The sequence below is a fragment of the Trichosurus vulpecula genome, chromosome 4 (assembly GCF_011100635.1).
Source record: "Trichosurus vulpecula isolate mTriVul1 chromosome 4, mTriVul1.pri, whole genome shotgun sequence".
Taxonomy (NCBI): Eukaryota; Metazoa; Chordata; class Mammalia; order Diprotodontia; family Phalangeridae; genus Trichosurus; species Trichosurus vulpecula.
In genome coordinates this window covers 137,402,815-137,426,733 of record NC_050576.1, presented here as the reverse complement: position 1 = coordinate 137,426,733, position 23,919 = coordinate 137,402,815, and the positions used below count along the sequence as shown (strand labels likewise).

At 37.8% G+C, this 23,919-nt stretch overlaps 1 protein-coding gene across 1 annotated transcript in view; it reads right to left on the bottom strand.

Annotated features, from left to right (window-relative positions):
* AKT3 (AKT serine/threonine kinase 3) overlaps positions 1-23,919 on the bottom strand; it is a 429,482-nt gene that overhangs the window by 951 nt on the left and 404,612 nt on the right. Inside the window, exon 12 of the mRNA XM_036754934.1 lies at positions 5,788-5,890. Coding sequence (XP_036610829.1) covers positions 5,788-5,890 — 103 coding nt within the window. The remainder of the gene's footprint in view (positions 1-5,787; positions 5,891-23,919) is intronic.

The following is a 23,919-nucleotide window of genomic DNA, read 5'->3' as shown; positions in this document are numbered from 1 at the left end:
TATTAAATTATAATTGTATTTATTTTAAGGATTACCTTATTTCATAAACTTGAAGCCTTTAACCAAATAGCATCTTAACATGATGTTTTACCTCAACACACGGTAAAGATTGAAGGTTAAATATTATTCATGAGGCAAGCATAGATACTAAGCAAAATGCAGCAGAAAGGGAGAAACATATTGATAATCTGCAAAATGACTAAAAGGTAGTGTTTCCATTTAAAATGTCCTTTCTTGGGGCAGCTAGGTGGCACAGTGAGTAGAGCACCGACCCTGGAGTCAGGAGGATCTGAGTTCAAATCCAGCCTCAGACACTTGACACACTAGCTGTGTGACCTTGGGCAAGTCACTTAATCCCAATTACCCTGCCTTCCCCCTGGAAGAAAATAATAAAATATCTTTTATATTCAGTATTTCTGTTGTTTCTATTAATAACAACTTAATTAGTAACAACTTAATATTACCATTAATTATTATTCCTATTTAACAAATATTCATGGAATGCCATCTCACTACTTTCCTCCCTAACTATATGATGATTCATGCCTCTTCCTAACAAAAAGTTTATAGATCTAACTTAAATCTTACCTCTATACTTAAAGCACATTTCATCTTATTCTTTCTACTTTATAAATGGCAGAATTAGCCACAACTACCTAGTTAATAGCCTTTGGTATACTTATCCTTTTAATCAAGTGAAATGGTCCCATTTCTTTGAATATACCCAGTTAATTTAAGGGATATTTCATTCTCCCACCCTCTCCTGTCCTGGATATTTTATGTCTTTCTAACAAATATCAGGAGAAACAGAATAAGAGTCACATTTCTTGCACCATGTTCTACAAACATGGTATTTAATAGCTTTGTTGTACAAAAAAGAATGCTTTGTATTCATTTAAGACATAGGAAATAAAAGTAAAAGACATAGGAAAAAATAAGACATAAAGTCTCAATTTTTCTCTTTCCTCCTTTTTATTCTCAATCCAGAAGATCCTAAGAGCTGTGACACTATGTACAGTTGGGTGTCTACAATGTACCCCAGAGAATACCTGTCAAGTGGTAGTCAAGAAATTACCAAACATTTGTTGGGTGCCTCTTGATGCCCATCTCTTCCTACCGTGAAGCACATTCACTCTTTCTTTCTGTCCCTCTCAGTTTCAGTTTCCGTCTAAAGGGATTAAGTTTCTCATCAGAGAAGCTCTGCACAGGCTCAGACTGCCCCCACGTATAATCTAACAGTAAATGTAAAGGCCAAGCAGGGATGATAAAGAAACATTCAGAACTAAGCTCACACAACAATACATTGCAGGCCACATGGATACAGCATTGGCAGTAATGGTGGCAGATGAGAACTGGAGAAGAATGAGAATCCATTCGTGATCAGTTTGGGACACTAGGCCCCTGTAAGTATGTAGTAGGCTTGAGAGGCTAGTAAAACACTACAACTTTGTTCAAGAACACTCCAAGTCTTAGCTACATTTCTTAGCACTACCCAGGCAGGCCTCAATTTCCTCATACCTAATGGCATTGTCATTAGCATCTATCTACTTTCTGGAAATAATTTACATTTTTTAATCTGCATTTTTTGTAGATTAGTTTAGTTGGGGGACCCTTACTTTCTTATCAGATGGCTCATTACCAAGAAAACTATATAGCTTAAACATATCTTTTTAGTCGCTGGATTTCACAGAACTCTCCTCGCTTTTCTCATAAGAGGTGGGGAGAAATATTTGTTGAGGCATGCTGTATAAAATTCCTCATTCTACAAAGACACAGAGACTGACATCCCCATGTTCCCTTTATGACATGAGCCAATCATATTGTTAAAAAAAGTTTTCCCAAATGAACAGCTTTGTTTTGCTGAGAAATGTCAAGCACATTCAGCATGTAGAAAGCCTGGGGCAGTTTGAACTCTTGTAGCATAGAGAAGCACAAACAAGACATCATCTCACTAGGGCTCCAAAGCAGCCAACCTTAGTCTCACCATGGACAATCACTCCAATGAGGGAACGGGGGGAGTCCTGGGTTTAGCATGTAAAACTCATCTAGCTTCTTTGGCTGTTACTGCTAAACAAAACTCAAACGACTGCCAACAGGGCTCTACATTACTTATGAGTTCAGAGACGGAAACTATTTTGTCATCATATAAATATCTCTGTGATTAAGGAAATACACATGCTACATAATCTGTGGCATCTTCACCCACTGGGATACCAGCTTTCCTACTGATGTCACATGGCGGGAATTCCTTAGGACTTTATCCCTATGCTCACATTCCACTGGGCATCCCTGCAGTGAGGGATAATGCGAGAACAAAAAAATGAGAGGAATTCCTGGAACCCTCAAGAGGAGCTGGAGGCAAGAAGAGGTCCGTCTGACCTCCTGCACTAATGCTGAACTGGAGACTCTATGGAATACAAAATGACAACTGGAGCTGTATCTCCAAGGCTAGAATGTTGTAATGATAGATACAGCATCATGAAGAGCTATGTACATGTATAAATAAAGTATGTGTGTATATACACACAGATATGACTGTTCTTAAAATGCGGAGGGATCCAGCTATATGGTTTCGTAGATAAAGAAAAATAGACAGAGATGAAGCCAGTGATGACCTTTAGGTAAAACATCTGGATTGGTGAATGTAAAAACATTAACTGCTCCCCCTCTGTCTCTGGATACACGGAAAATTCACTACCTGATTTTCTTGATAAATTTATATTTCTTTTTTTTTTTTTTTTGCAGAGGGGAAGGCAGGGCCATTGGTGTTAAGTGACTTGTCCAAGGTCACAGAGCTAGTAAGTGTGTCAAGCATCTGAGGTTGGATTTGAACTCAGGTCCTCCTGACTCCAGGGCTGGTGCTTTACTCACTGTGCCACCTAGCTGCCCCTCTTCATGAATTTAACAAACTGAATTATATGACAATAAAAGCCACTATATCTCAAAGAAATCCCCTCTCTGTACAGTGAAGGTGGTGGGCCAACAATAGCTCCAACAACATAAGACTATGTCTTCCAAAATCTGTTCAATTAATTAACACCAGTAAGGACAATCTGGTGTGCTGTTGCAGCTGTTTGTCGTAGCTGGAACATTTCTGCCTCTCCAACTGCTGGGCTGTACTAAAAAATAACTACATTCTGCTTTTTCAGGGTGAGGGAGTGAGTGGGAAGACAAATGCTAACTAGTGAAACTGTTGTGGACTTTTATGAACAAAGCTTCTTTGCTTGTCTCTGCACAGTCAGAAGAATTGCCCTGCCTTTCTAACCAGCTCAGTTATTTAAAGCTGCGGAGTAAAGTTTATGTTACATGTGATCACAGTTCAATGTTTCTCTGAATCTCCTTGAGTTGTCCTTTGAGAGAGCCTAAGACAGAGCCAATGATTGGAGATACAATATCATTTAGTGCACGTGCCCATTGACCACAGCACATGCATGGAAGGCAATGGAAAGGCAATTCACAATGCAGGGGCTGCAATTAATGAGCAATGAGTCTATTACCTTACAACAGAGAACCAAGAAATAACCTGACAGCTGATGCCAAGAGCAGCACTGATATCTGAGCCAGATGGCCAGCAGGAGCACTACCTGGGCAGAACTCAACATCTCCCTGTTTGCTAAACAAAGGACACAACCAGAGAGACAATCACTTCTTCCTTAACTCAAGCTTACACAACACTTTGCTGAACCTAATCAATTTGATTTCCTCCATGTATCTCCTTTGGTAAGAGAATCGCCCCATCAAGCCAATTGCCCATCAAAGTTTGTCACTTAGATGACACGGGGCCAATTCCCATCTAAGGTGTTTTTGTGTGGTCTCTTTGGACCATTCCTGAGCTCCATGTGACAGTAATGATGCTACATCCAAAACTGAGGACATGTGGTGATGCCCACATCACACATCTGGCCAGGGTCAGCCTTTGACAGGCTTACAGTTTTGGGCAGATGCTGAGAGTTCTATCTAGGAATTATAATATAGGGGCTTCATATATTTTTCTATTCTAACTTATAACCTATCTCTCTGAGATCCTAGCTAATATTCTTTAAAGATTTTGAAATATCTGAGCTTATAATTTGTTAATAATCAAGACTTCTGAAAAACAAATGTATAAAATTCAAACTGTGTTGAAAATTGATGACTGAAAAATGCCTTCGGATATCAGAGCACTGAATCTGAAGTTAGAGGAACTGGGAGAGAATTTTGGCTCTCCTGCTTAGTACCAGTATAAACTTGGCAAATACCTTAACCTCTTTGGTATTTAGTTTCATCATCTCTAAAATGAACAGAAACTAGAAAATCTCTTAGGTTCTTTCCAACTCTAAATCCTGTGGCAGCTAGGTAGCATACTGGGTGAGAGTATGGGACTTGGGGTCAGGAAGACCTGGCTTCAAATTCTGTCTCAATGTGTGACCCTGGGTAAGTCCCTTAACCTCTCAGCCTCAGTTTCCTCATCAATAAAATGGAAATAATAGGGGTACCTACCTCCCAGAGCTACTGTGAAAAAACCAAATGCACAGCACATTGAAAACCTTTCAGCACTGTGTAAAACTAACTGCTGTTACTGTTGTTATGGTTGGAAAACTACAGCAGCTTAGGTCATAACAAGCAGGGCTGTGGGAGACGCCTACATGGGCCTGCCCTGCCCTGGGTATCAGTCCCTATTCCCAGCTCTCCAATGCTTGTCTCAGCAGCACATGTACACAGAGGCCTCTAGCCCCTTCTCAGAACTCTTCATTCCTTTCCAGTACCTCAGACACACCTGTAAGACAATAGCAGGACACACCTCACTACTCTACCTGTCCCCTTAGATGACATCCTTCATCCTCTAGCTATTTTCTAGTCATATTTCCTAGCTGTAGAGAAGGCAGCTGCGGAATGGTGGAAAGTTCACTTGTCTTGAGAATCTGGAAACTGAGGTTCTAGCTCAGCTACTGACCAGTGGTATGGCTCTGGGAAAAATCACGGTGTCTCTTGGAAATCCAGTTTCCTTACCTACAAAAGGAGAGCTTGAACAAGTTGATTTTCTGGGGTGCTTTTCATCTCTAGAATTCTGCAATTCTCTAAATGGGTAACATAGTATTCCACTTGTGGGTTTTCCTTACAGAGATGCTCAGCACATAGCAATAGTCTGGGCAAAGCTATTTTTAAAAAAAATAGTGTGACATGGCTAATATGTATGCAAGAATTGTTACTCTTAGAGAAATCTTTCACCTCCCTTAAAGTTTCCTTAAATCACAATTTGATCTTCAGTTTTTGGACTAATGGTGATATACACATACCACTGCGAAACAGCCATTGGCAGCAGATGGGAACAGGGATCAAATAGGTCTGATTACCTTTTCTTCCACTAGAGTACACTTATTTAGGGCATGCTTCTCTTCCAGATTCATCAGAGCAGACTTCAAGTGAATCTTATATAAGATACCTGAAGTACCACAACACTTTCCAACACTTTCACACTGCTGGTTATAGGTCTGTAGTGTGTAGCAGCAGCAAGTCAGGAAGGGTCAGGAAGTAAAGAGGTTATCCGTGACAGATACATTTTAGGCTATAATCTTTCATACTAGAAGTCTTGCACCCAGTTAGATCTTCTCTCTCTTTCTCTCTCTCTCAAAATTAAATTTTTTAAATTTGTCTCATTTTATTCATCGCTTTCATTGGAAGACTCACCCTTAAGATTAATAGACTCACCCTGCTGCTTAATTCAAACTTCAATATCTTTATAAGGTAAAACATGCTCTATTTCCCCATCTTAGTTAGGTCCTTATGTATCATTTACTATTTACTTACATTTTTCAGGCGGTGTTATTGTAATTGTCTGAGCTGTAAATTCTTCATCAAAATATCTGGTATCTGTCTCAGACGTTACTTGAGGTTTAAAAGGAGGTACCAGCTGAAGGAGCAGAGAATCAAAACGTCATCAATGAAGCTAAATACAACAAAGGACAAATACAACACAGATAAAATCACTGACCAAATGGTTAGGTGGGAATGGCAGAGGGCTTCTTGGCCAACTCACTGCATTTGCATGAGGCTACTTTGGTCTCCTTGTGCCTCAATGGCCTGATTTTTTTTAGTTTTTTCAAACCTGGAGGAAGCTGTAGGAAAGTGGGTATTTTAGGCTGTTGTGATATGAAAGAAACTTTGGGAGTTGCTTCCTTCCCTTTCCCCTAGTCAATCAAAAGGGCTTCAGTTTTTTTTTTATTGATGGGGGAAGGGGGGAAAGAGATCAATACTGATTTTTTTTTCCCTAGGACATCAATAAAGATCCTGAAAATGTATGGCAGTATTCAAGACCTGTGTTCAAATCCTGCCTCAGATGGCGACTCTGGGCAAGTCACCTGTCCTAGCCTCAGTTCCTCATCTATAAAATGAGGGGTTGAACTAAATTAGACTGTAAGGTCCTTTTTAGCTTGAAATCTATGAACTTATGATCTTTATGCTATCTGGTTGTGTTTCTTAGCAACAAAAGCATATTTTCATAATCCAACCCCTCTTTAATCAACTGATAGTGTTTCTGCATTTCACAAAGAAAAATAAATTGTCTTTGATCCTGATGAGACACATAAACATTTCTGCCCTTCAACTTGTCTGTGACAAGTACAGGTGAGAGAAATTTGGGTAGGAGGACAGGGAAAGAGTCTTGGGTAAAGAAGCTGGAGTCATGTGATCTTTCTCTCAGCTCCCTCCTGGTTACAGAAAAATAACCACTGGGCCAGCTACCAGTTTTTCCTCTGTGAACCTGGTCCTGGTATCCAGATGAAATTTGTTTAAACACCTCCTTTTTCATACAAGAAAGTATGATGTTTTGAGCAGGAAATAAAGGAAATGATGTACATAAAATCATTTATAAAGAGAAATAAAGCCTTTTCAGAATAACATTTTCATATGAGAGGGAAAAGGTGTAAATAGCAGAGTCAAAATTGGTGCATTTGGTAGAATTCCTCCAAAGCAAAATTCCACATTATGCAACCAAATCAACGTGCAATTCCTTTTGATAAAAAACTGTCACTGCTAAGATATCAAATTTTACATGAAACAACAATGAATGTAAAACTACTTAAATCATTCCAATAGATAGCCAATATAATAAGAGGTTTTGGTAGTATTTCAAAACACATTTTAAAAGTAAATTACTACATTTCAGTTCTTGGCAAGCATGTAACTAAGCAATTTTCATTTCCTTTCTCCCTCATCCTTTTTTCCCAGTCCCAAATACACAAATCGTCATTTGAGGCTCATGGATTCATCTAAGCACTCTTTTGGGGCCTAAATCTAATCCTAGTTCTATTTATCAACGGGTAATAGATACTACAGAACAATGGGGCTGCCCTCTCGGCACCCTTTAATCCTCCCACCTGGAATAGGGCCCTCTGCCAGGGACCAATACAAACCTGCAGTAGCTGCCAGGACAGATTTTTCTCTAGCTGTTCCATCAGGATGATTTGACACAAGCAAGTGACTCACTAGGCAGAAGAGAAGTGTGTCTTCCTTGACTTGGGAGCAAGTTCATCCCTCTCACAAACACTACATACACGTGCACAAAGCCCTGCAGGGTGTACCTGAGCAGTCTGTTTGCGGCTACTTTTTAAAGACGTTCAACATTAACGTCTCTCTTTACCCTGGGAGGGAGGTGAGAGGCCTGCTTCTAGTCTCTACTGTGATAGTAACTTTAAACGAGTAGTCCCATGCAATATTGTTGGCAGAAACTTTCATTTTTGTCTCTATACCCAGCACCTAGCATGCTGCCTGGTATATATCAGGCACTTAAAAAACACTGTTGCCAGATTGATAATACCATACATGCCACATAGTGATTTAAAGTTGAAAAAGTATCTTCATTATTATAGCCTGGTGAGTGAGGTTAGTAAAGTGCAGATATTACTAGATTCATTTTACAGATTACATCACGGGTCTTAGAGAGAGGCTGGCTAAATGACATACCCAGGGCCATATACACAGTGTGTAAGGCAGGATTTGAACTTAGATCTAGCTGCCTCAGTTTAAAGATGAGAATGTAAGGCTCTTGATTCCAAATCCATAGAGCCATACATAAGAAAAAGTGTGCTGCTATGGAAAGAGATCTGGAGACAGAGTCTCAAGATCTGTGTTTGAGTTCTGGCCCTACCATGAATGAAGTGTGGAAACCCTGGGGAATCCACTTAAACTTTTCAAGTCTACAAATTGTAAGGCCAATATTTCCACTGCCCACCTCAATGAGGCATCAGACCCAAAGTATAAGGAAAAACACTCTGAAACCACAAAGCCCTATACAAATGTATTATTTTTATTTTAAGCTTTATCCTTTTCATCACAAATGGGCCATCTTATCATTTTATCACATACCTTTGATGGGTATTTGGGGTAGGCTTCACCTACTCTTTCCCCATCCTCACCCTTGGCAGGCCACTAAATGCCATCTCTGTCAAGATATTGAATATATTTAAAAACTTAGGTATATTTTCAGTTTAAGGGGAAATTGTTATATTTTAACTTTCACCCCCTTAAATTAAAAGGAGGCAGCTAAGTGGTACAGTTGATAGAACCCTGAATTTGGGAATTATAAAGACCTGAATGCAAATCTTGCCTTAGACACAGATCACGTGATCCTGGAAAAATCACTTATCTTCTCTTGGGCTAGGTTGCTTCATCTATAAAATGGGGATAATAATAGCACCTACCTGCTGCAAGGTCATTGTGGGGATCAAACGACATGTCACAATGGAAGATGCCTTGCAAACTGTTATGTTAATGGGCATGGGAAGATTCTTCCCATCCATTAATAGGCCTATGTGACCTGCTTTGAGCCTGAGTCACATGAGCCTGGGTCACATGGAGCCTGCTGAATGGGCAGCAGGAAGGGGTGGAGCAGAGGGTGAGAGAACAGTCAGAGCTGGGAGAGAGAGAGAGAAGGCAGAGCAGCTAGTTTGAGTGACAGAGGGAGTGATTCTGCTTAAGGGAGATTGTTTATGGGGAGGCCTGACAGAGGGAAGACTTGGGGATGGTGGTGCTCTCTGCATTGGCAATGTGTATAGACTTCTTTATTACTATGATGGATTTGGCTTTCTGGTGTTTGAATAAAAGTCTTAGTTTCATCTTTGAGCTACAGAGTCTGTTATATCTTGTGATTCAAACCTATAAATACACCAACATATTCATAGCAGCCACTGTGGGTATCACATTGGTGAAATACAAACCATGAAGTAATATATAATAAATGTTAGCTATCATTGTTATTAAATAAATTTAAATCATTTAAACTATTATGTGCAAATTTCTTGGGACAAAAGGAGAAAATCGTCAGTGCCCTTGGAAAAAGTACAAAGAAAATTAAGTTGCAAGGAGAGACTTCTGGAAACCAAGATGGTGGAATAAACAGTAGATCACTGCCCCTCTCCTGTTCTCATCCCTGAACAATCATTAAACAGTACCCCAAAACAAATCTTGGAATAGCGGGGCCGGTAGAAAGATGGAGTGGACCAATCTTTTGATCCAGGAGACTAAGAGGATCGGCAAATAAGGTCCGTATCACTCGAGTAAGAGGGGAACACAGTCCAAGACAGGAAGCATCCCAGTAAGCTGATGGCAGCCTCCACCTCAACAAACAAGAAGGAGATACTGAACCATAGAGTGGGGAACAGGCACACGCCAACACCAGGATCCCACCATGTGCCTTAGTACACCCAGGGGAACCTACAGATTCTAGCTTTGAGAACCACATAAGCCCAGGCAGACAGGCACCCTCCAGCAGTGGACCTCCCTGTGCATCAGCACAGCCCCAGGCAGGCAAGTGTCCTCCAGGAGCTAAACCTTCCTGTACTTCAGCATAGCCCTGGGTGGGCAGGTGTCCTCCTGCAGCGGAATTCCACATGCTTCAGTACAACCCAAGGAAAACATAGAGAAACCACACCTGGCCTCAGTACATACCAGAACCACTAGGACCCTAGCTCAGAACCAGATAAGCATCCAGCTGCCAGCACTTGAGGCCCCAGCACACAAAGCTAATGACCAGACCCCTGAACCCCAGCAAAAGAAGTTTGGGATAGTGCCCCCTGTGCTCTAGCAGGAGAGCTCAAATTTAAAAATCACAAAATAGGCAAACAAAATGAACAAAAAAGCAAAAAAGAATATTCAACATAGAGAATTATTATGGTGACAGGGAAGATCAAAACGCAAATTCAAAAGAGGACAACATTGTCAATACACCCAAATCTGAAACCTCAATGGGGAATATGAATCGGTATCAAGCCCAAAAAGCCTGCTTGGAAGAGCTCTAGAAAGATTTTAAAAGTCAAATAAGAGAGGAAGAAGAAAAATTGGGAAAAGAAATAAGTAGTATGCAAGAGAGAGTCAACAGCTTGGAAAAGGAAGGACAAAAAATTGACTGTAGAAAACAATTCCTTAAAAAATACAAGGGGCCAAATGGAACAGGAGGTACAAAATCTAATAGAAGGTAACAATACACTAAAATTTAGAATTCGGCAAGTGGAAGGTAATGACTCTATGAGACATCAAGAATCAAACAAAATCACAAGAATGAAAAAATAGAAGAAAATGTAAAATACCCCATTGGAAAAACAACTGACCTGGAAAACAGATCCAGGAGAGATAATTCAAGAACTACTGGTCTACCTGAAAGCCAGGATCAAAAAAAGAGCCTTTCAAGAAATTACCAAGGAAAACTGTCCTGACATCCTAAAACCAGAGGGTGAAATAATTATTGAAAGAATTCACCTATCACTTCCTATAAGAGACCCCAAAAGGAAAACTCCAAGGAACATTATACCCAAATTCCAGAATTATCAGGTAAAGGAGAAAATACTGCGAGCAGCCAGAAAGAAGCTAATTAAATATCATGGAATCACAATCGGGATTATGCAGGACTTAGCAGCTTCTACATTAAAGGATTGCAGGGCCTGGAATACAATATCCTGGAAGGCAAAGGAGCTTGGATTACATCCAAGAATCAACTACCCAGCAAAACTGAGTATAATCTTTCAGGGGAAAAGATGGAATTCAATGATATAGAGGACTTTCAATCACTCCTAATTAAAAAAACAAACAAACCAGAACTGAAGAGAAAATTTGATCTTCAAATACAAGACTCAATAGAAGTATAAAAAGGTAAACAGGAAAGAAAAAAATATTCATTCAATAAGATACTTATATATATATATATATATATACTGTTTACATCCCTACATCGGAAGATGATTCTTGTAACTTTTAAGAACTGTATCTTTATTATGGCATTTGGAAGGCATATATATAGACAGAGGGTGTGGGAATAAGTTGAATTAGATGTGATAATAAAAATAATTAAGGAGTGGAAAAAAATAATTGTAATGGGAAAAGAGGAAAGGGAGAGACAGAATAGGGTAAATTATACCACATGAAGATGTCCAAAAGATTTATTACAGTAGAGGGAAAGAAAGGGGAAGCAAGCATTATTTGAACCTTACTCTCATTGGATTTGGCTCAAAGAGGGAATAACACACACTTAGTTGAGTATAGAAATGTATCTAACCCTATAAGGAAGCAGGAGGAGAAAGAGAAAAGAAAAGGGAGGTGGGTGGAGAGAAGGGAGGGCAGAGAAGAAATAGTAGGGGAATGGGGAAAGAAAAGGGAGAAGGACTGATAGAATGGAGGGGAGATTAAGGGAAGTGGTGGTCAGAAGCAAAACACTGGTGAGGGAAAGGTTGAAAGGAGAAAGAAAAGTATAAATGGGGGGAGAATAGGATTGAAAGAAAGACACAATTAGTAATCATAACTGTGAATGTGAATGGGATGAACTCTCCCATAAAATGGAAGTGGATAGGAGAGTAGATTAAAAACCAGAATTCTACAATATGCTGTTTACAAGAAACACATAAAGGCAAAAGGCTGGAGCAGAATATATAATGCTTCGGCTGAAGTTAAAAAAAAAGCAGGGGTAGCCATCCTGATCTTAGACAAGGAAAAAGCAAAAATATATCTAATTAAAAGAGATAAAGAAGGAAACTACATCCTGCTAAAAGGTACCACAGACAATGAAGTAACATAAATACTAAACGTACACAAACCAAGTGGTATAGCATCCAAATTCTTAAAGAAGTTAAATGAGTTACAGGAAGAAATAGACAGCAAAACAATACTACTAGGGGACCTCAACCTCCCCTTCTCAGAACTAGATAAATATAAACACAAAATAAACAAGAAAGAAGTTAAGGAGGTGAAGAGAATTTTAGAAAAGTTAGATATGGTAGAATTCTCGAGAGAATTGAATGGGGATTGATCAAAGAAATGCAAATCAAAACGACCCTGTGGTACCACATCATGTCTATCAGATTGGCTAGCATGACAAAACAGAAAAAAAATGATAAATGTTGGAGAAAATGTGGGAAAATTGGAACCCTAATGCATTGTTTGTAGAGTTGTGAACAGATCTAACCATTCTGGAGATCAATTTGGAACTATGCCCAAAGGGCTATAAAACTCTGCATACCCTTTGATACAGTAATATCACTTCTAAGTGTCTATCCCAAAGAGGTCATATCAAAAAGGAAAAAAACCCACATGTACAAAAATATTTATAGCAGCTCTTTTTGTGGTGGCAAAAAATGGAAAATTGTGCCCATCAAGTGAGGAATGGCTGAACAAGTCATGGCATATGAATATAATGGAATACTATTGTGCTATAAGAAATGATGAGCAGGCAGACTTCAGAAAAACCTGGAAAGATTTATATGAACTGATGCTAAGTGAAGTGGGCAGAGCCAGGAGAACATTGTACACAGTAACAACCACATTGGGTGACGACTAACTTTCATAGACTTGGCTCTTCTCAGCAATGCAAGGATCTAAGACGACTCCAAAAGACTCATGATGGAAAATGCTGTCCAAATCCAGAGAAAGAACAATGGAGTCTGAATGCAGACTGAAGCATAGTATTTATTCTCTTTTTTGCTGTTGTTTTGTTTCTTCTTTCTAATGTTTCCTACATGACAAAACAGGAAAAAGACAGATGTTGGAGAAGATGTGGGAAAATTGGAACACTAATGCATTGCTGGTGGTGTTGTGAAGTGATAACAACCATTCTAGAGAGCAATTTGGAACTATGCCACTACTAGGTCTGTATCCCAAAGAGATCATAAAAAAGGGAAAAGGACCCACATGTAGAAAAATTATTTATAGTAGCTGTTTGTGGTAGCAAAGAATTGGAAATCGAGGGGATGCCCATCAGTTGCAGAATGGCTAAACAAGCTGCGGTATATGAATGTAATGGAATACTATTGTTCCATAAGAAACAGTAAGCAGATGGAATTCAGAAAAACCTGGAAAGACTTAAATGAACTGATGCTGAGTGAAGTGAACAGAGCCAGGAGAACACTGTACACAATAATAGCAACACTGTGCCATGACTGACTTTGTTAGACTTAGCTCTTCTGAGCAATGCAATGACTTAAGATAATTCCAAAAGACTCATGATGGAAAATGCTATCCACATCCAGAGAAAAAAAGTCTGCCTGAATGCAGATAGAAGCATAGTATTTTCTCTTTCTTTTACTGTTTTTTGTTTTTTTCTTTCTTGTGGTTCTCCCCTTTTGCTCTGCTTCTTCTTTTACAACATGGCTAATGTGGAAATATGTTCAATATGATTGTACATGTATAGCCTACATCAGATTGCATGCTGTCTTGTGGAGGGGGGCACGAAGGGTGGGGGGGAAATTTAGAACTTAAAATCTTATCAAAGCAAATACTGAAAACTAAAAATAAATTTTAAAATACCTCTAAAAAAAGAAAGAAAATTAAATTGCACGAACAAACAAGCAGGATCCGAAGTAGAATGTGATCAGGACAAATGAATGTTGTAAAGGACTACAAAAAATACATCTGAAGATAAGAGTTCATTTTCAGCTGTTGGTTGGAAGGGTCAGGAAAAGCACCGGACAGTGGCACCTGAGATGGGCCTTGAGTCAAGAAACAAGGAGGGGGCAGTGGAGTTTGGAGGTCTCTGAAATCCCTGCCAACTCAAATATTTTATAACTCTGTGAAGGTGTCTCCACATGATGGTAAGAGAGGACAGGGGGACATCAAGGAACAGCTGAGGGTCCTCTTGGGCCAGAAGACAAAGTATATGAAAGGCAGTCATATGAAATAAGGCTGGAAGTTAGATGGAACCAGACTCTATAATGCCAGTCTATGGAGTTTATATTTTATCCTACAGTAAATAGCGAGTAAGTGAAAGTTTTTGAGCAGGGCAGTTACATGGTCAGACTAGTACATCCAGAAGGTTATTTTGGCAGCTATGGGAGGATAAGATCAAAGGAGGTGAAGGCAGGAAACAGGAAAACCATTTAGGAGGCTATAAAGTACTCAGAAAGAGATGAGGTGGGCCTAAGCTAGGGCAATAACATTTTAAGAGGAAAAGCAACATGCAAGAGATGTTGATGTAAATCCTAAAGGATTTGGTGACTGGATGTGGAGAATGATGAAGAGAGAAAAGTTGAGGAATGCTCCAAGGTTTCAAGAGTGAGTGATTCAGAAGATTAACTGAACAAGAGGTCAAGGTTCAATGTTAGCCCTGAAATGTAGCAGGGACAGTTGTATCTATCACTGGAAGATTTTCTGCCATCTCCACTATTATCAGTTTGACTGAATGGGACAGAAATCAACCAATCAGTTAACATTTATTAAGTGTCAACTATCTGTCTTGGTCTATGCTAGGCACTGGAGACACAAAGGAAAAAAAAACAGCCCCTGCCCTCAAAGAGCTTATATTCTATGAAGTTACAGGAACCCATATAAAGGAATTAAAATATATACAAAGCAAACAATGTAAAGACAATTGATGTGGTGATACTGGCAGCGAAGGTGGCCATTGCTACTGGATGCCTAAACTTTGTAAAGGTCAGTCGAGTCACCAGGCTGATCCTTTAATATACACCTGTACAGATAAATATCAAATAGATGGCAACTTTGGAGAATTGTTCTATTTAAACTAACTGCATGAGACTTGTGTGATTCTTTGGGATTCTTGGGAGAGTAATGGAAATGAAGGATCTTTCATTGCTATGTATAAGACAATGAGATAAACCGGTTTCATTATACTATTTGTCTTCCACTAACATCCTTCTCTGTCTCATATGGCTTTGAAAATGATCTTGGGTTCTCAGAGGGTTATTCATCAGAATACAAGCTCTTGTAGTACCTACAACTGGAAAAGCTGAAGGTGGACGTGGTGACAGACACTTTGTCCACAGTGCATAGAATAGCCTGGCTCATTCCAGAGGCTGGCCATGAGCAACTAATTATTTATTTTCCCCATAGCAATTCATTAATCTGTTTAGTAAGTAATAGAAGGTTTATGACTACCGTCACATTGATGAAATTACAAACCTTTTAAGTGCTGAAGTATATTATCAGTCAAGCAACTTCATATATATATTCATATATATGATACACTAAGTAGTGTTTTGGGGGCTTTTAAAAAAATACTTCCTGAAAAAGAGAGTATACTTTCTTTATACTGAATGCAAATTACCAGAAACCTCAAATAATCAGATTTTTTTCCCCAGAACTATACAAGGATAAATATCATATACAATGATGACTGAGGTATGACAAAATTTTAAAAATTATTTCCAATTCAAAGTTTCAATTACATTCAATCACCTTTGTGATAAGTATATTTTGTTTCAGTCAAAGGACGTGAGAATTTGTAACCTATAAATGATATTCAGGTACTCCCTCATTTTTGTCAGAGTGAATTTTGGAAACATTAACAAAGGTGTCATCATAAAACAAGTCATATTTCTCACAGAACTCTATTATACACTCCTTTTCTTCTTATTGGGAGGGAACATTTTAGATGTCCCATGCGTCAGATGCTGATATAAGTGGCTAATGTATTGGTTAGCCTTCCTCTATTGTTTTTCTCTAATATGAGAAAAGGATCAGGGTAGAGGCTAGAGGAAAAACATATATTGGATATAGGATTGTCATTAGTAATTGGGTAGTTTGGAAGAAAAAGTAGGGTAGACTTGAGTATGACATGATTCCAAAAAGCAAAATGATGCAGGAAAAGGCACAAAGAGTAATTATCTCATACAAATGAAGTGCAAGAGGAAGAACTGATACAGAGGAACTAGATGGGGAAGGAGGGAGGGTAGTTCTGGAACCCTACTGTCATCAGGAATGGAATAAAGAGGGAATATATGCACATATATATACACACACACATATATACGTATACACAAACATATACACACACACACACACACATATATATGGGTATAAAAATCTTCTAAATTCAAGAATAAATAAGAGGGAAAGAGGATAGGGAGAGGGGAGAGGATAAGGGAGGATTAGGGAATAGGATAATGGGTGTGTCAATTAATGGGAATGGGACAAAGAGGGGAACAACACATATATTTAAAAGGGTGTAAACATCTTCTAAATTCAGAAAAAAAGAAGAGGATAAAGGAGGTTTCCTCAGAGGGGAAGATGAGGGGATAGATTAAGGCGGAATATAGAAAGGTGTTTAGCATAACGGGAATGGAAGGATAAGGGAGAGATTCTTGGAAGAGGGCTAGGTTAAAGAATAGGAGGGCAAGGTAGAAGTAAAGTAGAGGTGTGAGGAGGGATAGGAATAGGGTGAGAAGAACAGTGAGGAAAATAGCAAGGAGGAAAATATACTACAAGGAATTATAGCTTAGAATATGAAAGGGATGAATTTACCTAAAAAATGGAAACTGATAGCAGATTAAAAATTTGAATTCAACATTATGTTGCTTTCAGGAAATGCTATAAAAAATTAGATACACACAAACATAAAATAAAGGTCAGGAGTAGAATTTATTATGCAAAAAAGCAGGGATAGTAATCACAATGTCAGACAAAGTTAAAGCCAAAATCAGATTTAATCAAGAGAGAAAAATAGGGAAACTACACTGGCAGCATATTAATCAATCATTTAAACCATATAAAATAATGTTACTAGACAGTATAAAAATGAGAGAATACCTGACAAAACAGACACCGTAACTATACTAATATAAACACAAAACACCTTTTATACAAAGTTACAAATAACTGAAGTAATATTTATTGTCCATGGGTAGGAAAAGCTAAAATAATTTTAAAATGACAATTTCAGATAACTTATATGCTATCCACCTTCATAGAAACAGATGGCAAGTGGAAATAAGTATAATACGGTGTTACATATATGTGTTTGAGTGTATATGTGTATGTTTATAGATACCTATGTATATATTTGTGTGTATATACGTATCTGTACTTAACTATAACCTGGGGAGAGGGGAGAAAAGACGAAAAAAATAAAGTAAAAAGTGAGCAGCAGAGGACAAAAGAAAACATGGAAGGAAGCAAAGATGGACAGCTTTGAAAATAATGTGCAGTATTCATTATACAGATTTTCTTGAAATGGAAATTTATTGCTTTATACTGAATTATTGTCCTGCTGTGTACATGACAATATTTTTCTTTTCTTATTCTGTATGTAAGTTTAAAATAAATTTTAAAATTAAAGAAAAAACCATTAAATTTGGTAGCTAAGAAATCACTGGTGACTTTGGATATAATAGTCTCAGTTGAGTGATGAAATTGGAAGCTAGATTAATGAGACAGTTTAGAATTGTGCATTGTTCTCTCAGGGAGTTTAGCCAAGAAAGGAAGGAAAGGATTAGAGATATAGGATGATAGCTAGCAGAGATGACAGGATCAAGTGAATTGTTTTTTTCAAAAAATAACTCTTTATATCATAAATCAGACATAAAACTAACATGCCAGCTATAATAATAAACACTGAGAATTTAACTAATAATCACATTTCCCTATTAGACTGTAAACTCCATGGGGGTAGGACTGAGTAATTGTATCTTCCTGATTGCCTAGTATCATTTACAAATAGCAAGTACTTAATAAATGTTTGTGGTATTTTCTTGATTTTTGCCCCATTAAAATTTGGAAGGAATATGAAAGATGACTTAGATAGCACAGGACTTATAAAAAATTTAAAAAGCTGTTGAGAAAAGTCTAATCTGATAGCTATTTTGGAGGAATAAAGAAGTGACAAAAGAGGCTATGGTGGAACTCAAGTAGAGGATGTCAACATGATAGTTAGGACACTTTAAGGTTTGCCCAATGCTTTCACCAACTTTTAAATAGGCTATGTCGCAAGAACATTTGTGAGTTAATCGTTAAAAATTTGGAATAGATTTTTTCATAGAAAGAGTGTCATCAGGGTTCTCAAGCCTAAATAACCAATGATGTAGCTGAACCACAATTCTCCTGGTACTACAGAATCTAAAGGCCATTTGTAATACTATTTCTGCAGAAAAATGTACTTTTGTTTCAATTGTGAGTGGCTGGAACACATCTTTCCCACCACAATCAAAAAATGAGAGGGTTTCCACTCCCCTTCTCACCACTCTCTTTTGGTGGGAACAGGGCTGTGGCAAACAGAGCACAAGCTCCTGCAGTAGAGTTCAAAAAATAATGGCCCAGAGGCTCCTTGGAAGCAGGAACCTCCCCTGGCCGAAGAGTTTCAGTTTCCAACTGAAATGAGATGAAATATAGGGATGGGGAACACAGCATTAGAAGGAAAAGCAAAAGTTGTTTTGTGCATATAAAGGATAGTCATCAATCAAGTATTACTAAGACAGAAACTGGGCATTTATTAAGCAGCACTAAATGATCTAGGTGGAAATGCAAAGCAGTGAAGTAGGGATTGTATATACAGGATCATAGTTTAAAGAATCATAGATTTAGAGCTGCAAGGGACCTCAAAAGTTATCTAGTCCAATGTCCTAATTTTAAAATAAGGAAACTGAGGCTCAGAGAATTGAGTTGACTTGTCCAAGGGAGCATGGGGAATAAGTAGCAGAGCCAAAATTTTAACTCAGATTCTGTCTCCAAATCCAAGAATCTTTCTATTACTGCACAAGCTTGGTAACAATCAGGGTATTACATTAAGACAGTAACCAGAATGCCTGGAGAAGGAAATGATAAACCACTCCATTATCTCTGCCAAGAAAAGCCCAAATGGGGTCATGAAGAGTCATACACAAACAACTTAACAACAATAACAAAAAACCGGAATGTTGATTCCTTAAATATTAGGAGCAAACAGGAATTTACTATATATACCCCTTTTCTGCAGCGTATTTTCATATAATGCAAATCTTACCATGGCATCAAATTCATGAAAAATCAACATTTATAGAACTGTACAACCATCACAGACTAAACAACTTTAAAGGCAAAGCAAAATACAACAGTATTTTCTTTTGCGGTAGTTGTCTTTAGACAACTGATGCTCACTTCTTGGATAGTTGCACCACTGCTGTGACATTAAACTTCGTGAAAAACTTTGCCAGCTGGTTGCTTTGGGGAATGTGATTATTCTATCTTTTCTAAAATAGCTAGAGCCCAAGAATGGTTGGACAGACCAGTAAGAATGAAAGAGAGTCTAGGGGTATAGAAGAGTACTACTCTATACTGTTCTATTGGTGAGAGAGTGTTGGATTGACCAAAATATCCACCACTATCTTAAATCGCTAAGTTTTAAGTTTCTGCATTTTAAAATATTGCTGAAGGAAGATTATGATTTTAACCAAAATGAATGTTAATTTGAGAATTGCTTCTTTGCATGAAAAGAGATTACTATACCATAAGAGGAAAAGGTTTTTAATTGGTATGCCAAAATGTATAATTAAGAATAAGTACTGAATAAAAATCTAGCTTATATTCTGAGACGGACACAAAGCTCAGCCTCTAAATATGAACACAGACACATATAATTTAAAGCCTGAAGAACTAGCACTCTAATTAGTATGCATGTATACCTCTTCATTTTTTTTTACCACTACTCTTGTTCCCAATTCTGATTACTACTCCAAAAGGAATTTAATCAAAAATAAAAGTTACTTTCAACTGGGAGTAAATTTCTCTCTGGGATTCAATGAGGACCTATAAAAGGTCCCTAATTTCATTTAGACCATACTAATACTCTAGCAAATACATTTATGATCGCTAGTGTGGCAGGGGTGGATTGGAGTGCTTCCCGTGGAACTAAGCACACTCAATGGGGCATAGGTTTTCTTTATAACTTCCACAATCATGTTTCACATATTTCCACATTAGTCATATTGTGATAGAAGAATCAGAATAAAGGGGAAAAACCATAAGAAACAAAAAACAAAAAAAACAACAAAAAAAGTGAAAATACTATACTTCAATCTGCATTCAAACTTCATAATCTTTTCCTCTGGATATGGTTAGCATTTTCTTCCTTCCTTCCTTTCTTTTAAGTTCTCTTTTTCTTTTTTTTAGGAAGTTTTAATACTTTTATTATTTTATTTTTAGCTTTCAACATTCACTTTCACAAGATTTTGAGTTCCGAATTTTCTCCCCATTCCTTTCCTCCCCCCACTCTAAGATAGCATACATTCTGATTACTCCTTCCCCCAATCTGCCCTCCCTTCTAACACCCCCCCCCATCCCCTTCCCTTCTATTTTCCTGTAGGGCAAGACAGATTTCTATACCCCACTGCCTGTATATCTTATTTCCCAGCTGCATGTAAAAACAATTTTTAACACTCATTTTTAAAACTTTCAGTTCCAAATTCTCTCCCTTCCTCCTTCCCCACCCACGCTCATTAAGAAGGGGAGCAATTTGACATAGATTATACATGTGTAGTCTTGCAAAACACTTATAACAGTCATGTTGTGAAAGATGGACTATATTTCCCTCTATCCTATCCCGGCCCCTATTTATTCTATTCTCTCCTTTGACACTGTCCCTCCTCAAAAGTGTTTGCTTTTGATTACCCCTCCCCCAATATACCCTCCCTTCTATCACCACCCCCCCTTCTTATCCCCTTCCTCCCTACTTTCCTGTAGGGTAAGATATATTTCCACAACCAACTGAGTGTGTATATCTTTCCCTTCTTAAGCCAAATCCAATGCGCGTAAGGTTCACTCATTTCCTCTCACCTACCCCCTCTTCTCCTCCACTGTAAAAGCTTTTTCTTGCCTCTTTATGTGAGATAATTTACCCCATTCTACCTCTCCATTTGTCTTTCTCCCAGTACATTCCTCTCTCACCCCTTAATTTTATTTTTTAGATCTCATCCCTTCATATTCAACTCACCCTATGCCCTGCCCTCCCTCCCTCTACACACACACACACACACACACACACACACACACACCCGTATTTATTTATTCCCTCCAACTATCCTAATACTGAGAAAGGTCTCATGAGTTACAAATATCATCTTTCCATGTAGGAATGTAAACAGTTCAACTTTAATAAGGCCCTTATGATTTCTCTTTCCTGTTTACCTTTTCATGCTTCTCTTGAGTCTTGTATTTGAAAGCCAAATTTTCTATTTAACTCTGGTTTTTTCATCAAGAATGCTTGAAAGTCCTCTATTTCATTGAATATCTACTTTCCCCCCTGAAGGATTATACTCAATTTTGCCAGGTAGGTGATTCTTGGTTCTAATCCTAGTTTTTTTGACCTCCGGGATATCATATTCCAAGCCCTTCAATTCCTTAATGTAGAAGCTGCTAAATCTTGTGTTATCCAGGTTATGTTTCTTTCTGGCTGCTTGTAATATTTTCTCCTTGACCTGGGCAATCTGGAATTTGGCTAGAATATTCCTAGGAGTTTTCCTTTGGGGATCTCTTTTAGGAGGTGATTGGTGGATTCTTTCTATTTCTATTTTACCCTCTGGTTCAAGAATATCAGGGAAGTTTTCCTTGATCTCTCTTACTTATTCACTCATCCAGCATTTATTAAGTGTCTGATCTGTGCCAAGTACTCTTCCAAGTGCTGGTATGAAATGAATCGTCTCTGACATCTAGGAGATTATATCTTGTTAAGCAGAAGAAACATGAACACAGAAAATTAAATACAAAATATATTTGAGTTAATTTCCAGGAGAAGAGAAATAAAGGGGATCAGGATAGGTTTCTAATAGGAATTTAAAATAAACTTTGAAGGAAGCTAGGGTTTCTAGGAGTTTTTTAAGACTGTATTTCAGTTATGAAGACATAGAGATGGGAAAATGAATGCCATGCATGGAGAACAGCAATCAAATCCATTTTATATCAGTCCTCTTCAAAAATCAGACTATGAGCATCTCAGGGTCAAGGCCATCTATAAATCGATGGAGTGGCCAAACCAGATAATCTCTGAGGTGGTTTCCAACTCTAAAATTATAGGATTTAAAATCTTCTATTTTTAATATCATGCAGAGAATCTCACAGAATACTCACTACACTACTACACTACAGGTACCTAACAAGTATTTGTTGATTCGAAAATCATGAGGTCTGTTGTAATCAGTAAGATGTAATTGTAACACAGATTCCATAAAAATAGAACACTGTACAAAATATGAGGTAAGAACAATTAAATTAAAAACTCTGTGTTAATAAAACTAAAGAGTTTTAAAAAAAGAAATAGCTCTTTTTTATATAGCCTATGTGCAGCAGGACCAATATTCTTCAAGCCCTCATAACCCCTGTGACTCTAGATGGTGCCTTCCAAAAATGATGAGTCATTTCTTTTGACCCAGCTCCCTCACACTTATTCACAACTAACTGAGACTAAATGATTTCCTAAAGCCCTAAATCCAAAGATCTGGTCTGCTGCCAGAGGACAAAGACAGTACCCTACAGAATGCCTCCCCCTGATCACCATATGCCAACTTTAAGGGCATTTTCCAAGAGGGAGACCCTTTAAAAATTAAACATATTATTGGCTTTTGAAGAAATTTTGTCAAGAAATGAGGAACTGGCACACAGAATCTTGGCACCATCTCCACAAGAAAATGAAAGCTGACATGACAGAAGCACATAGGCTCCCTGTGTATAAAAAGTGAGTTCAGAATACTTACTTAGGAGATAGAGAGCATGCATGTCCACTTACAAATGGTTTTGAAAGAAATGAGAAAAAACATACTACCACTTGGAAACAAAAACAAATGCAAATAGCACATGAACCGATGTTCTTGGTCTCACAGACAAGGCTTTTCTATTGCTTTCAACATCATGACTTTCAGATGATTTACTTTCACTTGAAATTTTTCATAATTTTAAAAAAATATGTTATATTAGAAAAATAAGGGAGAGAAAATCTACCCAATTCTAAACTGTAAACTCCTGACCTACAGAACTCATTGGCTAGGGGAATGGTAAAACAGACGGGCTGCATTCCAGCGGAAATATAAAAGCTGAACTCTGGATCAAATAAGCTGCTGTGCTAGATCATTTCATTCTGAACTGATGTCAAAATGTGTTTGTGTAGCCCTCTAAAGTGAGAAGAAAGTAGGATTGTATGAAAAACAAATAAAAAACCACTCCCACTTTAAAATTTAATAAATAAGAAATGTGAAATGATAACTTCAAGTTAAGTATAATCATAAAGTTTACAATTCCGGGATAAAGGGCAATAGCTCTAAATACTTTGTAAATTCAATATTCAAAATCGCCTAACTAATAGAAGAATAAACCTCTCTATCTATACTTACTTAAAACACTATTCAGAAGTAACCAACAGATATAGTCTGTTATTTGTTCATTAAGCTATGACAGTGATTTTATGCTATCAATAATAGACTTTCTTATAATAAAAATTACTATTTGCAGTAGTGTTACCAACTGATCCCTCCTTCAGTTGTTACAGAGATAATTCTGAGAGTTCTACAGTCACCCATCACTTATATAATTTAAGATGACAAGAACAATTTAAAGATTATCACTGTTGATTATCTTCTTAATGTATTGACAAAATGAAGCACCACTGGTTTCATTTCTTTTCCCCAGACAATGGCTAATGTTTAAATGTCCATATTAGAATAGTGGCTCTTGTTCTCTGATATAGTCAGTTACAATATAACTCAAAAA